The sequence below is a fragment of the Lissotriton helveticus genome, chromosome 12 (genome assembly GCF_964261635.1).
Source record: "Lissotriton helveticus chromosome 12, aLisHel1.1, whole genome shotgun sequence".
Classification (NCBI taxonomy): domain Eukaryota; kingdom Metazoa; phylum Chordata; class Amphibia; order Caudata; family Salamandridae; genus Lissotriton; species Lissotriton helveticus.
The window spans coordinates 259,681,203-259,699,262 of NC_136073.1; the positions used below are offsets into that span (position 1 = coordinate 259,681,203).

The window sequence follows — 18,060 nt, forward strand, 5'->3', positions numbered from 1 at the left end:
TGGAGACAGTCACCCTTTCCAGCCTAGATAATTTTAAGGCTGCAAGGAGACATTACAAAAGACATATATTTAATGCAAAGGTCATCCACTTTAAATTTCTTATTAGTTCTGCCAAGAATCATCCTAAAAATGGTTTGAAGTAATCAAGTTACCCAAAAATCAACTTATCAGTTAAGGATCCTGTTGCTAAATCTGAAGCAGTCACCCACTGATTTGACGAGAAGGTAAAATGCATTGAGCTCTCATTGACTCAACTGTCTGGCTCTGAAAAACCTGAACTTTAATTGTAGACCAAGGATCAGGTGGCTACATTTCAAAGAGAAATGGCAGAAGGTATTACATATAAAACTATTGTTAAGGTGAAATCTTTAAACCTCATCATGGATTGTTCTGGGAACATCGCTAAATACCTGACTTAGCAACTTATCCCTTTGGACAAAATAAAGGTAATTTTCCTCTTATTCAAGGAGTATTGCCAAACTACGTAAAATTGTGCAGGTCTCTCCCCTATTCAAGAAACAAACTCTCCGCCAGTCTGGGAGATTATACTACTATCTGTGCTGGCTTTGATTACCTACTGCCTTCAACATAGTAAATCATGATACGTCTCTTAATATTCTAAGAGCGCAAATATCAAAAATATTCTAAGAGCGTATGGTCATTGACGGTTTACTCCTTACCCAGTCTGTATCACATTTCACTAATTGAGCTCAGTAGATCAAATCAGGAATTATTTTTCTAGTTCTCTTAACTTGCCACAGGGAGTATTTTGACTTCAACGGTGCCTGTATTTACTTTGAAATCTCTGCATTAGCTTAAATAATATGGAATCCAGTAGTAAGGTGTGCTGCTGATACACGCCTCTATTTTAAGATCAGCCCACCTAATGATTCATTCCTTTTTGAAACCTTACTGATCATCTAAGAGTGGAAGACATCCTACACTTGAAACTCAACCCATTGAAAACTGAGTTCCTCCTTCTTTCACTTATGCTTGCTATCATTCCTGCCCAACCATCGTTTGACTCCTGCAGTATGCTCAGTTGCAATACTGATATTATTGGTAGTGCAAAATCACTGACCCTTATTCTTAACAAATACTTAGGGCCTTCAAGTTTGACAGCTGGGGTACTGTGTCACACACGTGGTGAATGTGCCACCTGACGTATTACTTGTGCACTTGTAATAAGGCGGACAGGATATCCAAATTGTTTTGATGGACTGTCTTGTCATGCAAACTGAATACCGCCCTAAACCTCCAATCACAAATAAATGCAATGTCTAAGGGTGCACTCTTTCTTTCAACTGTGACTATTGGAGGGGTTCAGCCAAGACTTGGTTATGACAACTGCCTCTCCATTGTGTTGTTAAGTTGTTGGGCCGATGTTAAGACGACAAATGCATGGTGTTGGCTGTCTTTCCACTAGGCATTTCTGTATAGTGTAGGAGTATTTAAAATGTTAGCATCAGACAGTTTTATAATATGTTATGGTATGTTACAGGCATGTGCCATTTTTATGGCTCATACTATTGGAAACTTGGCTCTTTCCAGCCTATTTCTGAGGTTTTTATCACAGACAGTAGCCTGAATCGGCTTGTGATTGTATTATTTTTATTGTGTTCTGGTCCATTTCTATGTTAGATGGTTTTGCTGCTTCTTAATGTTGGGAACAACATGTCACCTGACTCTAGGGCTATTATTGCAGTTCTGAATGCAGGCGATAAGGTCGATCTTGTATGTTCTGTTGGATGTTAATATGTTTTTGTGGAAGTAATATGAACAGTGCACAAAACTGGATTGCTTGGCTAAGATGACTAGCAATTGGTTACCTAATGCAGCGATTCTTAATCTTTTTTACTTCTATGGCTCCTCACTGAATCATTACTGGACCCCCGCTGTCATTACGGGAAGCCGGGGACCCTGTTGTAAGCAATCTCTATGATTTGGACCACAGAACAATGCACAAAAATACAATAAAACACATCACCAAACAATTATATAGAAATATTTTGTGTCATTCACAATTCAATATAGAATTTTTTTTTTACACTTTCAAGGTTGCTTCCTTATTTTTATATACTCTATTGATTGTATTTGATTAATTTTAATACTATTTATTGTTGTAAAACTGTCGAGGCCCCATGGAGTAGGCCCTCCGCACCCCGGGGTCCTCGGATCACATGTTAAGAACCACTGACCTAGAGCGTAAATAATGACCTGTCTTGAGTTTGGCTAACACATTTTGTTTTGGTTAAACTGATAAAACGCTTAAACTTTCACAGCATGCACTGCATTACAATCACATGTTCTCTGATACGTATGGGAATGTACCATATTTGCACCCAATGTAGTGCCTCTAGTTTGCTTCTAGGAGGCTTTGTATATTACCCCAATCAAACAAATGCCACTGGCCTTATGAGGCTTATAATGCTGAGGCATATTTGCCAACACTATCTAGTTCTGCTGGAGATCCCACAGTTTGGGGCCTAGTATTTGTAAAATAAAAAAACGTGTATTTTTTCTACTTTTTTTTGTCTGGCAAAACAATACAGGACCAGATTTATCAAAGGATTGCATTGCTCTTGCGTCAGCTACCCCAGGGCAACGCAATCCCTAAGTCAGATTTAACAAGCCAAGCAAAGCTAACATGCGTGGCCCTGCCTGGCCTGCTAAATCTGGAATAACGCAAGGCACCTGAAGTCTCTGCCTTGCATTACTATGCACTGGGAAGGAATTACGTAGGTGGAGAGTGGGGGTTCCCACACATCCACCCATGCATTTTGGCGCATTCTGAGATTTACTAAGACAGTTTTTTCATTGTTGACTTGCATCAGCACAGTACCGTTTCTGGAGTGATTAAACTGCAAGATCATTACAATGTAAAAAAAAATTAAAGTCACTCTTTCAGAAGTGGAAGATCTACCCTTCCTGGTCCAGACCAAAACCATCACTTGCAGTTTGATTAGTTTTGTCATTGCGTGGAACAGTTTTGTTATTTACTGTGGCAAAGAAGTAGGAAATATGTGTTTAAGTGAAAAAAAAGAAAAGTATTTCTGTATAGAGAGAGCGTGCAGCTCTTGCGTTTCCAAGTCTGGTGACTCCCTGTGGGACTTTAGTAGAGGCAGGGAGGAGGCTCCAGGGCAGGATAGAGCTGCCTCTCACTACCACCTGCTCGGGATGCTGTTCCCCTCAGTGAAAATGAAGTACAGAAATATTCATCGCGTGTAATAATAAGATCTTAAAAACCCAATCCCCAAATCAGGAAATAGGATAGACGTGTAGAAAAGAAACTCGTAGATGGTAATTTCTCCACTGAAAAAAAGCGTAAGTTGTTTTTGTTTTCTGGGTGAATGGGTTCACTGTGGTGCATTTTGATAAACACGGGGTGTTCATTTCCAAATTTGGTACGTGTTGGGAACCTGCTGCCCAGGCCCCTCCCGGCGTTAAGGTAGCCCCTCGGGTGGGGGCGGGGGCGCTCTCTAGGGGGCATTGAGATCTACGGGGCATTTTACGACGTGTATAATGCAGAATTGAGTTGAAAGGGGCTTTGTATGGTGAATTCAGACATTATTTGAGGTAGAAGGTGTTGGAGGCAACCCCCCCTTCTGTCTGCCGGGCTCATGAATGCCCCCTCAGTCCGCAGCCTGGGAAGGGGCAGGTGGGTGTGCCGGGGCCGTACTCAGGAAGCTCGGGGCGGGGACACGGGGCGGCCAGGAGCTCTTCCACGGGGGGAGGGCTGCCATATCTCCCCGCCTCGGCACAGGGCGCGCAGCACTGGAGGGATGTCTGGCCGGACTCTGAGCCACTTTCTTTTCGCGGTCTCAGTCCCCCGCGTGCCTTACCTTGTCCTGGACCGGGGCTCTCCTCAGCACATCACCCCCGCTTGGACCAGTCGCAGCTCAGTTTTTAACCTGTCTTTTCTTTTGTGTGTGTGTGTTTTTTGTGCTGTGTTTGGTGCACGTCCCACCGGGGCTCTTCCTTCAGCCCGCTGGCGCCTCGCAGGAGAATGACCCGCTCGGACCGCTGCCGTCCGGCTGGGGTAAGTACAGCGGCTGCGCGCGCGCGATGCATCGGTCCCCGCGCCCGGCGCGCGCTCTGCTCCCTGCGCCCTTCATCCCCGCGTCTGCACCGCGCGCGCTCTAAGCACCCGCAGAAACATGCACCAACCCTGGTCACCTAGCATGTTGTACCCTGTTATCCCTAGTCAAGTGCATGCAGGCAGTTTGTCTTTTCAGAGTAGGCATCACTGTTGTGTCCAGTGGTTCTCAATCATTTCCCCTCCCTAACCCAGCTTAATTCATTAGAAAATTAGACCGCGGTGCTTTCTCCAACCCCATAGCCCTTCCTCCTTCTTAGGAATCGAGTCCTCAAATGATAGTTTCAAACCTAATATCCTTTATTTATATATGTATTTTTGCAGTTGTATGTAGCGTTGACATTACCCACAGGTGTTAGAGTGCTTTTCAGTAGAACTAGTTTACTAGGACACCACAAGAGTATCAAAGGTTACATCAGTCATAAATACACAGCACAAGATCGGATCGAGTACAGGTCTTGGCGTGTATCTCGTGGTTTTGAGGCAGAGTGATCCACTGGGCAGGTCCTGGGCTTCTCGAAGCAGCCTCAGCATTGCATGAAGGTCTGTTACCGCCAGATGTCTTACACTTTTCTGGAGATCCTACATTTTGTTTTGGCGATTCCTTTCACTCAAATGTTATCCCTACTTCGTTTTGTAAGTGGTATGTTATTCCATGGCAGTTGTCTGAGGGAGAGTTACACAGCCGTCTTCGTCCTTGAACACCCCCCTCCTCCCCCCAGTGTTTGCCTTCTATGTAGTTTCAGCTTCCAAGAGTTACCGCTGGGATGTCTCTTTGGCCTCTCTCATGGGCTGTTATGATGCCGCAGGATTCTCTGAAGTCCTGTATCCTTGCTTGAGGTTCATGGGGTACTTGAGGAGTTTCTGAATGAGATCCAGCTCTGGTGCCTCACTTACACGCTCGATGTACCAGAGGGTTGAATGCCCCTTCTCTATCTCTGCTTTCTCTTTCTTCCAAGGATTGTGTCCCTTCTCACAAATTGTTGCGTTTTGAACAACTTCATGGATTGCAAGTATGTGCTACAAATGTTGCTTGAATTATTTTAGGGCCTGATTCAAGAACAGATTCTCACTGCTCTCTGATGCCACGTGCACTGCTCCTCAATATTCATTAATTCGTGAAACCTGAGCAGAAACAGTTAAACCTGTAAAGCAAGGTTTACTCCCTGTGCACAAATGTGCCTGTAGGCACGTTAAACTAGGGCCTGGACCATAATATACCTAACCGTCATCTCTTCGGGATTGCTGCTGATGCCCTGGAGGTTTTTGGAAGTTTTCCATCTCTACCTTCTCACTTGTGATTTACAGTCGTGTTAATAAGCTGTCTTCTTTGTATTTTCCACCCCTTCTTGGGGGATGGTATTTTTCAACAATGGACCTGGACTGTTGTCATCTCTCCCTCTCGCTCTGGTTGTACTAGGTATTGTTCCAGGTATTCTTGACCTCTCTCACTTGGGGTTTTATGGTGTATCCAAGATTTGTCCCTGTCTTTCCATTCTTTTTCATCTCATGTGTTGCAGTTACACTCATGTACAAATGTGCAGTTTCTAGCCCTTTCTCAAGGATCGTCCATATGTTCACAGATTTTCTTCGTATTTGCTTTTTTCTGCATCCCGTCATCCCACAAGTGTGATTATGCTTACCATGTTACTTGATATTACCTTCCTTTTCTGTTGTCGAGAAGTTTGCTTTCCTCATCTCCCTCACTGTCAGACCTCTTAGGGGACCGGACGTATTTTTGTGAAACGGGATTCTGTGCCTTCAACATTGCGTTAGATGAATGAGAGCAATTACATTTGACTTAAGGCCTGATTAACATGTATTCTAAAAATACCGTAAGTATAGTTTTCAAAATTGGTAGGTGTGCTGAATCATAATCAGCTTTAGGAATACAAGTTGGGAGCTGGTGGCTACATAGATCATCTGGTCCCAGCTTTGTCTTATTTACCCAGGACTGTTTCTGCGTTTCAAGGGCTCGTGCATGGGTTGGATCTCTGTAGACCATCTCCTCACCCACAGTGCATATCAACCAGGGAGCCTTCCTGCATACTGAGGCAGCAGTGTTCCTTTGCGTAGGTTAATTCTTTATCTGTCATCCAAATGCATATCCTTTTAGCTGTTTGCTCTTGTTCCCTATGTTTTTTTCAGCACCAATTTTTCTTATAGATATGTGGAAGGAAGAGGACCTTTCTAATTTCTGAGTGTCACTGACATAGTAGGTGGTGGCTGGAGCCTGGAGAATATTTGTCTGCTGGTTAGTTATAATTTGGTGTATTTTATAATTTTGAGCAATGCTGTGTTTTAGCATTTGATACAGTTATGCCATTTACAGATTTGTTTACCAGATGTGATATTACTACACAAGAGATCAGTTAGTCTTACCAGAGACATTGAGTTGATTTCTGGAGGCACATATATGTTGACATTTAGTTGATTGTCGTCAGGTTATAGGGTCTCCACAATGTTTGATGCATTTGTGGGTGCCCGTGAGGCCAACAGAGTTATTTGTCAGGCTTGTGTGAGGTTATTGAGTTTATCTGGTATATTTGATGGGTTGGTGTGGGATGTAGCGATCATATGGCAGTGCCTTATGAGTTCGGCTGAGAATAGATATGCAATGTTGCTTTATTGGTTGGGTTTGTGAGCGCATACTCCTTATCCTTCAGGATGAGAAGGACCTGTGTTAGAGCACAAGATTTATTCCGGCCAGTATACGATGCCCACATTTTACCTTTAATTGGACCAGCCCAAAAAGGATGCTTAGATGGCACAGTCAAAATGCACTTAAAGTTCCACAGACTTCTTTGTCTGTGGTTATTGTCTTCTTTGAAGTCTTCTGGACTTGAACATCTTTTCCACTGTACTTTATTAGTGTATGCTGTGCTTTCAAAGCAGACACTGGTTATCCTAGTATAAGGTTTCAGTGGAGCATTTGGATTTTTAGATTGGGTGCGCTCAGCACCAGATCTTGCCACAGTTTTTGAAGTTGTGAATTTTGTTACTTTAAATTGTTGAAATGGATTTTTGAAGGGTCAGTAGGTTTCTGTAAATCATGGTGGTAATCCGACATTATTTTAGTATTTGCGGCCTGTGTGATTTGTTTTCTACCTTTTAATGATGTGGTTGTGTAGTTTGCCTGGCATTATTTATATGAATTGTTAGTTTGTGGCGTTCATAAGGCTGTACGTTTTTGTAGATTGTGGGTGCTATTTGGTGACATTTGAAGAGGTTAAGGGTGTTATTAGGTTGCAGCATTTATTATGTCAATGCAGTAAATCTCTCCGGATTTGATGTGTTTTGTTTTTAATTTGTATTCTCTGCTGGTTTTTGTCTGGCGGCAATAAGTGAATTTGTGGGCATAGAAGATGGCTATGATCATTTGAAATGTGTGTTTATGGGATTTTGGATGTATATTTGTTTTTTGGGTGTGTATCTGGTGATCTTTTATTTTTTTGTCCTTGTTTAATTATAACGAATGATGGCTACACTCCTAGAGCCTCTGTGCACTTTGTTGTTCAGAAATGTTGACCACACACGAGTTCCATCTGGATGTTATTTGCATTGGTCCAATTAGAAGCGTTCCACCTCTACAGATTCTGTTTCCTTTTCACACAGTAGATCTAAATAATACATTTCCTTCCTGCCCATAAATGTAAGTTTCTGGAATACGAGCCTCAGTAGACCAGGGTACACACACAGTGCTCTGTCAGCATGTGGACTACGAAATAATTGTTCAACGAGCTGAAAGGTTGCAACAGTCACCGAGTTCCCAAACAATTCTCCCAGTTCACCGGACGATAAGCAAGGCATCCTGACTTGGCGCCAAGTCCAAATAGGGGCAAGCTGAAATTTGGCAAAGACGCACTGAAAAAGTACAGTTTCCTTAACTCTCCGTCGGACCGGATCTAATAGATGTGGTCATATTTTCTTTTCTGTGTGCTGTAAGGACGTCTGGATGCTGTTTAGAGTTCAGTTTCTTTCAGCCAGTGAATGGGCAGATCTTGCTCCATTGGAAGGAGACAAGAATGGAAGAGACTCGGTTTGCTATTCTCATGGATGGATGTAGGTTATTCTTGACCTGCCTGAGTCAGACATTCCAAATGCTAATCTTAGGCCTCTGATTACTTGTATAGTTTCAAGCAGCCTCCTTTCTCAGACGATTAACTCAACAAGAAAACAGAAAGGAGGAGATGCAGTCGAGTGAATACATCGCCAGGAATGGATATAAGAAATTTCTATTTTAATCCTGGTTTTCCCGTTTGTCCACTTTGTGTCATCTGGACAAAACACAGTTGTTTCTCTCTCCTCCATTCTAAACAGTCGAGCCTGGCAGCCAAGAATCTGTCTTATTTAGGTAATGGTATTGGAAGCAATGAGAACAACTGGACATTCACATTTTGAAATAATACATTTATTACTTTTGGAAGGTGCCACATTTTGCACATTTTCTCCACAGCAGGGCAATATTTTTCACACTGTTGACCTGTATGCGCCAGGCATCCTCAGCTGGGTGAGACAGTGGTCCAGGCTTGACTTCTCTGTTTAGTGACAAGAATGATGTACCCTGTTTAACTCCTGTGGTTGTGGATTTATACCTCGGCTGCTCTCCTTTGAGAGCTCTACTTGTTTCTGGCCCTTCTTCCTTCGGTTTCTCTTCTTTATCCCATACTTCTTTTGATAATTCTTCCAAGTTTCACCTAGTTTTAAAAAATCAAAATGTAATAGGCTTAGGAAAATCAATTTCCGTCTCAGAATTTCAGTAGAATTAAATAAAAATTTTTTTATCCTTTTTCTTTTGAACCTAATGTTAACACTTGTCAATCCCTGTGCCTTTATGGAGTGCTATTAAACTCTTTCCACAAATATATATTGCAGCCATACCTGGTAGAAAGCACCCCCTTGACTTAAAAAGATGCCGTTTTGGTCAGTTTGACATCCGTGAGATACATTTACAGTGGAAAAATCAGGGAACATTGGATAGCTGTAGATTTTGTCACCACTGACCGGAAAGTTCGCTTATGTTCTTTTTTTTTTCTTCAGCCTTCTTGGTGAAAGATCTTTATTTATTCCCAGCTTTTCGACGATTGGGTATCAGAACATCTGCTGTAGCATCAAAAGAATGCTTTAACACTGTTGACATGCGACTGGTCACCAGTTTGAGAAGGTTGCTCAAGTTAGCTCAGAACAAATTGAACTTGTTAACTTAGGAATCATTCACGTTTTTCCAAAGACTGTGGTTTATAAAGCTGAGTGTCTAAACGTGGAAGCAGGAAGATTATGTGAAACACTTTGAAAATAATCTTTGTTGTTAGTCACACATACTATGCAGTGTGCTGTAAATGTAGTGGTCCACTGCTCATACGTGTAAGGTGGGTAATATCTTGGTTACTTCGTAGTCCTGGGTGTAGTAGTCTTGTATCCCTCGTCTTGTAGTCTGAGCAGAAAAGAATGTGCAGTACAGGTTTAAAAGCCATTCAAGTCTTTGAACCCCCTCTCCACCGAAAGAAAGATGACCACAAGTCTGGCTGCTTCCTGGGTGGTACTGTGGACATGCATGGCTTTTGAGTCTTTGCATAAACGAGTTGCGGTTAGGGTCGTACAGTCATAGTTGCTTTCTGTTACTGACTTCGTGGTTTTAATAAGACGGCTGTGGATAATAAAAGTTAAACATACTTTCTGGTCAAAGAAATATGTTGAACAGTGCAAGCATAGTTTACTGTCCGACCAGAGGAGGCACCCTTTCACCTCAGGCCTATCATTCTGCATAGGTTCTTCACCAAAGGAAGATGCAGTGGTATTAAGCTGTTTCAAGGGAAGAAATTATCTGATTATTTAAGGAGGTCAGACCTTAAATTGCTGTCCGTCGTGTTTATCGTTAACAAAAATGCAGTTTTGTGAATAAGGAAGAAAAATGTATTGATATTTAATAAACAGTATCTTCTTTTAATCAATTTCAGCCTTCTCTTACCATAGAAATCATTGTCCCACAGTTTTCGGTTCTCTGATAAAATGTACACATCCATATATCTCCCTCTGCTTATTTATGGAAGCTCACGCCTTTAGGTAGCACAGGAATTAACTGCACAATCAATGGTGTAATCATGACAGTTTTCTATGTTCTGCTTTCAAATATTTCCCATAATATCTTTGCTCATGCCAAGTTTTTTCTATATATGCTTGATGGTTTTGCTTACTGAGTGACCGACACGTCCTTCTTAAAAGGGACAGTCTTTTCTTACAACCTGCCATTATTTCTAAACCTGTCTTTTTCCAAGATGCATCCTGTTGGTCCCCCTTGCTGTGTGTTCATGATTTTGCCACCTCCACAGTCCTCAGTGCATCATCACAGTCTTTTATTTTCCAAGTTGAGTCAGAACCTTTTACATTTTAGGATCCCTTGAGCTCTAGGACATGTCCTTTTTTTTTTTAAAACAGGGCGTTTTGTATAGCGAGTGCAAGCATCCTCATCACACTTAAATACATTTCCAGACCAAAATTCTGCCCGAGCTGTCAGTGCACCAGATTTCACATACTCACTGTCCAGGTCATCGTCTTCCCCCTCCACTTCCACGCCTTTCACTCTAAAGTATACTGAGATTTCACTCTCGCAATCCACAAGTCATTCTTCAGTCACTGCCGCCCCCGTTGCTCGCTTGCAGACTTGTCGATAAGGCAGGGTTTATTTCACCATGTACATGTTTTCTTTCCCTTTTAGAAAAGAGACAGGACAATGGGCGAGTTTATTACGTGAATCACAACACACGGACGACACAATGGGAGGATCCCAGGACTCAGGGGTAAGATTTCTTCTGTCAGTCCTAAGGATAGCTTTCTTCAAGGAAGGCTAGCGACTCCTGAAAGAATCCAGTAATAAGGGTCCATATACAGTTTGCTTAGACTCGTGCCAGGCTCTCCTCCCTTCTGGTAATGGGAATTCTGGAAATGGAGTCCCTTGCCTACCTCCTGGAACTGATATTACTGGCAATAACCCCACAGCCATAGCTGCAGTGTATCCAATACAGCAAGACAGTGCAGGAACTGCTGTGTATTACAAACACAGCTCAGTAAATGCTGCACATTAAACCACCAAGCAGCTGCTGCTTTGCAATACAAACACATAACAGCCACTAGAATGCATTTCAACTTCCGAACAGCCACTCCAGTGCATATACACACATAGTGCATCCAATCTAGTGCATTAGGAATTTAGGGCCTGATTAAGACATCTGCGGACGGGTTACTCCATCACAACAGGGACGGATATTTCGGACAGCGGAAATATAAGTCCTATAATATCCTATGGGATTTAGATTTCGGCTGACAGAATATATAGCACAGCCGTTACGTTGCATTAAAAGCGATGCTGCCAGTACAATGCATAAGAGCACAGTGCAGGTTCTACATTACACAACAACCATAGCACCATCCATATACTGCATTTAAACCATACGGCACATTGCATTGACTCTGCTACTACCCATAACAAAAACAGTACTGCCACTCCCAAACATGCCACCGGGGCATCCTAGTTGGTTAACGGTTTCTCCTATATTAATTTTAATTCAGTTCAATTCAGTAAGTGCAAAGCCTCCAGAATGGTGCAGTAAGCACTCATTGCAGCACCTCTAGGGCGTCACTAATGTAGTGCAACATGATAACATAGGACAAACTAAGTGTAGCGGCTAAAGATACTTACGAAATGCATTTCCGGCCTAGCACAAATCAGTGCAGCGTCGAAAAGGCTCACAGACCCAGTACTGCGAGTGAAGTTCATAACAAACAGTGCTGTCCCCACAGAGTATGACAAACAACAAAGTAAAGCTTGTATACGCACAAAGCACAGCTACAACAGTGTATGACAAAGACAGCCAAGTGCTGCATTTTGTCGCAGCATGGCAAACAGCCGGTTAAAAACTGCATAGACACTCCAGTGCAGGGGCAAATGTAACTGCTATCTGAGGCGTGAGCACGTTTCGACTGAGCAGTGTCATAAGTGAACATGGTTTTGGGCAGGGCAGAGCATCCTCTTAAAGGGTGACCCACACATATTTCTTGGCACAGACCAGCCTTGAGAAAAGTCTAGGGATATGCGGAGGCCGTTGGGCAGGCAGCTGTGCATACATCTAGGGCACCGCAGTGATGATGTGGGATGGGCAGAGAAGAATATTGTTACTGGAAACAGGGCAGTGTCAAGTACATTAACCCCTTCCGCGCTCATGACGAGCTGAGCTCGTCATGAGTTGCGCCGCTCGCACGCTCATGACGAGCTCAGCTCGTCATGTAACGCGGCTTTTTCAAAAACGCAGCGCGCAGCGGGAAAACCGCTAGCGCGCATGCGGTTAAAAGCAGGGTTAAGAATAGCCGAATTGATGGTTTAGATATTGTGATGAAGGAAGCAAAGCAGCATTTGAGCACAGCAGACGAGACGCAGGTTGTGTAGGTCAGAGCAGCACACATTATGGCGCAGGCCAGACACTGGTGTTTGAAAGCATATGCCTCATAGTGGGTGCAGGAAGCCACACTCTGCCCATAGTAGAGTTTGTTAGGGCAGCCTTTTTTGCCCTACTAAAGTACACTGCACATGATTCTGTAACTGCGCCAGTTAACGGAAAAAAGAGTTCTGTCTACCATTGAGAACCATCGCAAAAGCAGAGTTGCCAACTATAGCTCATAAAACCGAGTAAGACATTAAAAAGGTGTTTAGACACAGTATTAAGCCACGATAAAATAATAAATATGTTTCTTTGTATTGAAGAAACACTATTTATTTAATAGAGTCCTATGCAAATCTCCTTACCTCCATAAGTGAACTACTTTGTGTAAGCTGGAGCAGCAAGCCTGAAGCTTTACGTATTTTTATTAACCGCCTGATAGAAAATATTTTTGTTCCTCTCTGAAATACTGAGAAAAAATCTGTGTTTCACTGTCCTCAGTATGTTTTCCCTCCCTAACTGAGTATACTGCTTTTCTGTACGCCGAAACGTAAGTTATGGTAAAACAAATGTCCATGCATATGAAGACAAATTGTGCTCATTTAGGTATCCCTGCTGTCGCGCATATCGAGGATACGTTGCCAAAAAGGTTTTTCACCTTTTCTAGAATTGAGCTGATAAAAACCCCAACTTTTCTAAATTGTTACATCCTTGTGAGGGCTGTTTGACATCTGTCCACACCCGCAGAACTGTATTAACTGGTGTTCCAACTTCTACAAGTTGGTTACTCTGCTGCAGCTATTGGTGAAGCCTGAAGCACATATGTATGTTTGTGTGTATATATACACACACACACTCTCTTTCTCTCTCTTTCTTTTTCTGCCTTTCTCTCGCTCTGTCTCTTTCTCTCTTTTGCTGTCTCTCTCTCTTGCTGTCTCTTTTTTTTCTGTCTTTCTCTCTCTTTCTGTGTGTGTCTCTCTCTCTCTTTATATATATATCCCTTGTTGGCTGGGGAGTGGCAATGATTCACGAAAGGTGCAACATCGAGTGGGTTGCAGTGCTCCTCCAATCGCGTAATAATGGTAGTAAGGGGCGTCGTGCACTCTGTACACCTGCATACATGGTTTATGCCATGGTGGTTTTGTGTATTTGTATTGTTTTTTTAAAGTTATTTAACTAAAACCAGGCCATATGGGCTTCATTTCTTGTAGTGAGGTAGTTTTTGGAGAGGAGAGTTATTTCCTTGTGCGATGGCATTGTATCCCGCAATCTGTGAGGCAGTAAATAATGTTTTTCTCATGTCAGTTTGACTGTGCTGTGTTAATAACTTGGATTTTCACCTTTGCTTAGCAGGATTACAGGAACGCATGTGAACATTAATTTATTAGTCAATTAATCTAAATGATAGGTTTTGTTTTCCAACATTTATTTTCACTGGAATGTAAATATATATATCCAGTGTTTCTTGCTTCAACTGCAAGCATTGCACCTCTTTATAAAGAACAACAATCGTAGACAGTGAGTTGGTTAGCTAGTTGTTGGATGGGTTATCCAGTCTTAAAAGAAAATCTGCTGTTGATGGGTCTGTCTCATGGGCATGTGCAGCCTTACTCACTCGACATTTGATGTGCTTTAATGACAGAATGATTCAGGAGCCTGCTCTCCCTCCCGGGTGGGAGATGAAATACACCAGCGAGGGCGTCCGATACTTCGTGGATCACAACACGCGGACCACCACCTTCAAGGATCCCCGTCCGGGGTTCGAATCTAGGTAAGTCCTCCTTGCATACTTAGATTTGGGGATGTAAGTGCACACATATTTGCCTACTCTAAGGATTCTGCATTGGAAAGGGTTAGTGGTATGGTTGTAGATATGTGCTTCAGAAGAGGTTTTGCTAGTTGTTCATTCATTTACTTGATTGGTGATTTGTACACTTTCAGCAGCAAGCCGGGAGGATCGCCCGCAGCATACGATAGGAGCTTCCGCTGGAAGTACCAACAGTTTCGTTTTCTTTGTCACGTGAGTATTGCTTTGCTTTGCTTTAGATTGCCCTTCAGCAGTCGTGTGTACTTCTGTCGACACTATTAACAGAACTGAATCACATCTGCCCATTCATTACAGCAAGTTACTCTCACACACGAGCCATCAGATTTCCCACTCTTCCCTCTTGGGGCTGTTTACGGGAGAATATAGTGTTTATCTGCAACGGTTTAAAGACATAAAATGCATGACTGAAATCAGGATGAGTAGTTCACAGTCCTCTTGCATTCAAATGCAGTGATTATTTGAAATTCAGGGGAATATTACCAACTATGGGGCCTGAGTCTTTTCCACAGAGATGAAATGCATGCTAACAGCCCTACAGTTGCTTTTCATTGGAAGAACTAACATTGCAAACGTACATGGGAGTTGATCTTCTGTCCTTTCTATTTTGTTGCATGCCAAGCCATTCAAAAGTGTGCCTCAGAGTGAGTTTTGGAGGAAGGGGTGGAGGGGGAGGGGGTGGTAATTGGGTCCTATTTGTCCCCTCCCCAGTCCTAATCTACAGGGTGACTCACCCAGGGAGATAAGGACCTAAAAGCCCTAACATGAAACATTTTTCAAGTTCCCCGCCTTCCAGAAGGGGAGGTATATGACAGACCCCTTATTATGAAGAGGGTACATGAAGAAATATCCTTTTCATCGTCCCTGCACTTGATAAACCACCCACTTCAACCCTGCCATGGAATAGGAAGACAAACACTTTTTAACTTGTAACATTTCTGCACCCACCTCCCCATTCACACAGCATGCAAGAATGTTTCAGGCACAGGAAGTGGAAAACTGCACAAAAGCACAAGTTCCATATCGCTGTGCCCTCCTGCGCTTGCATGAACGGAGTGCTGTATAAATGCTGCGGGTGGAAGTGGGGTCTGGCTGAAATTCAACTTGCTTCTTTAGTGCTACAAAGGTGGGTGTAAAGTTCCCTATCTTGTCATCCATTTGCATCTTGTTTGAGTTTGTGACCTTTTTAATTGCGACGTCAAAAAAATCTGAAAACGTTGTACTGTTTCCAAAGATTAGGTGGTGCAAATGGAAACATAGGATAGTGAAGTCGGAAGTTAGCAACACTCGAGCTAACTCTTCTGCGCCCAGTCAAACCATTACTGATTGAACATATCATACTAGGCCCAGTTGTGAAGCACACTGCAAGTATGTTCCCATCGCAAAGCTTTTTATAGCTGAACTGGTGAGGTACCATGTAGGTATCTGGGGGTTTAAGTGTTTTTCTTCTACCTATTTCTCGGTTTGGGTGAAGGAGAGGCTACCTAAATAGTGCAGTGTAGTATAGTGAGAAACGAATCTTACAGCACTATATATCTTTGTTGTGAGATAGGCTGCCAGCAGTTCTGAAGAGGTCTTAAATCCCAATTATTCCACTCAACATTTGTCCAACCATATACAGGCCTCTGCATGCATTTTGTATTGTCACAAGGGAGCATCTTATCTGCTATCTGTGCTCTCAACCAGCTACCTAAGATTGTCTCTTTCACCTTCGCTTGGGGCGTTATCTATTGCACCCCACTTTGCACCTTTTACAGCAAACGTTCCTTTACTAAACCGGTGCAACAAAGAGCCTACAGCAAATGGTTACCTTGCCTCTGCATCCAAGGAAATGATGAATGTAATGCACACTCGGGCAACTGGTAGCATCTTGTATTGTACAGCCCAATTCATTCATTTATGCTTGCTTAGAAAGAACTCTGACTCCCAGATGTCATCAAGTGAATCATATAAAATAGCTTTTATTCCTCCATGCTCTTTGATGCTGGACTCCTTCAGCTCGGAAGCGATTCTGTCGTTGTTTCTAAAACACTTTGATGCTGATGAAAAACTCATTTATAGAATAGATGAAAGGTGCCTTTCTAATTCCAAACGCTCATTTGGATATGCTGAAAGGAATCCTGCTACATACAGCCTTCTTTGATTTGAGGGTTGTTGAGGTTGAAATGTATGTTTTCATTGTAGATGCTTCTAATCATTGTTTTCTTTTCTTCTCTTTTTTTTTTTTACAGTCCAATGCACTCCCCAGCCATGTGAAGATCAGCGTGTCGCGGACCACTCTTTTCGAGGACTCTTTCCAGCTGGTAAAGAGACATGAAATGCAGCAGTAGAAATAGCCTGGACCGTGGTGGCATCCACTCCTCCATTTTACCTTCTAATCCCTTGTTGTTACACAGAATGCTTCCTCTTCTTGACCTTTTCCCAAGTTGTGTTGCAAAATCTACATCATTTACCCTCTAGCTTACTAAGCTGCCCTCTAGCCTTGCTCCTAATCAGTTTTCTTGTGAAACCTACTTGGCTTGCATGACATTTTGGTAGTTCTCTCCTATTTTTTTTTTAAGATGCCCTTCTATACTCCTCTTTACTCGAGATTCTCTCACACTCTCCAAATGTTGTGGGTTGTGTGCTCCCTCTCTCATTTTAACTTGCCTCTTACTAAGTAGGTATATATTGCAAGGATGCCTCAAATATCTCTAGCATATATAGAGTTGTGGCTTGAAGTGCTCAATAAATGGATATGATTTTCAACTCTGGATTCCGGTGGATATTACAGACACTGAGGACATACGTCGTCAATGATGTCACTTGGAACCCTCGGGTGAAAAGCATCTTCTTTTCTGGCAGCTACCCTTTTACTGTTTTATTTTATGTACAGGTTTCGTACGTGACTATCATTATCAGCATGGATTTCTGTTTTTTATTGGGTCAAAAAGGGATTATACCAAGTTTATAAACAAATTAATATATATGCACATATAAACAAAATAAAAATAATAGTGCAAACACTATTCACAAAATAGTGAACAATTAAAAACTAAAAGAGCACTACTTACAAACGTGTGTGTGTGTGTGTATATACATATATACACACACACACACACAAGTTGTAAGAAGTACTCTCTTAGTTTTAAATTGTTTACAATCTGTTGATTAGTGTTTGTACTATTATTTTTATTTTGTTTGCAGTTTAATATAATTTGTTCATATGAAAAGCTTTAGAGTTACTGTGTCAGAGCTGGGTGTGTGTTTTTGCTCTTAATTGTTGGCTAAATTCTATGTTTTCCTTTATGTGCCTGTGCCCTTTTTAGGTTTCGCCTGGCGTCCGCTGCGCAGCAGCGTCCGCGCAGGCGAAATCTAATGTTAGACCAGTATGGGGGACTTGAACCCGCCCCTTCTTCCATTGGCTATCTCCATAAATGGAGGCTAGCCATTGGAAGACATGGTTGTCCATCACTGTTTCCCCCGTCACGACATGAATCGTGGGCGTTTTACTCTTTTTTTAAGTCCCGCCCCCACACCCTCCCTCTCGCCGAGGAGTTATCCCGCCGTCAGCGATCCATTTGTTTATCCCCCGCCCTCCCTCCCGTTGTCCGTGGCTTCTCCCTCCCGTCCGCCCGCCCACTGTCCGTGCCTCCTCCCTCCCGCCCACTCCTCTCGCCGAGGAGTTATCCCACCGTCAGCGATCCATTTGTTTATCCCCCGCCCTC

The 18,060-nt window shown here is 42.7% G+C and overlaps 1 protein-coding gene across 2 annotated transcripts in view; it reads left to right on the top strand.

Moving 5' to 3' along the window:
• WWP2 (WW domain containing E3 ubiquitin protein ligase 2) overlaps nucleotides 1-18,060 on the top strand; it is a 523,918-nt gene that overhangs the window by 436,503 nt on the left and 69,355 nt on the right. Inside the window, exons 9-13 of one of the 2 annotated variants that reach the window (XM_078669521.1) lie at nucleotides 3,985-4,039; nucleotides 10,812-10,893; nucleotides 14,171-14,299; nucleotides 14,470-14,548; nucleotides 16,585-16,656. In XM_078669521.1, the coding sequence (XP_078525647.1) occupies nucleotides 3,985-4,039; nucleotides 10,812-10,893; nucleotides 14,171-14,299; nucleotides 14,470-14,548; nucleotides 16,585-16,656 (417 nt within the window). The remainder of the gene's footprint in view (nucleotides 1-3,984; nucleotides 4,040-10,811; nucleotides 10,894-14,170; nucleotides 14,300-14,469; nucleotides 14,549-16,584; nucleotides 16,657-18,060) is intronic. The other variant, XM_078669522.1, reaches the window with a different exon arrangement.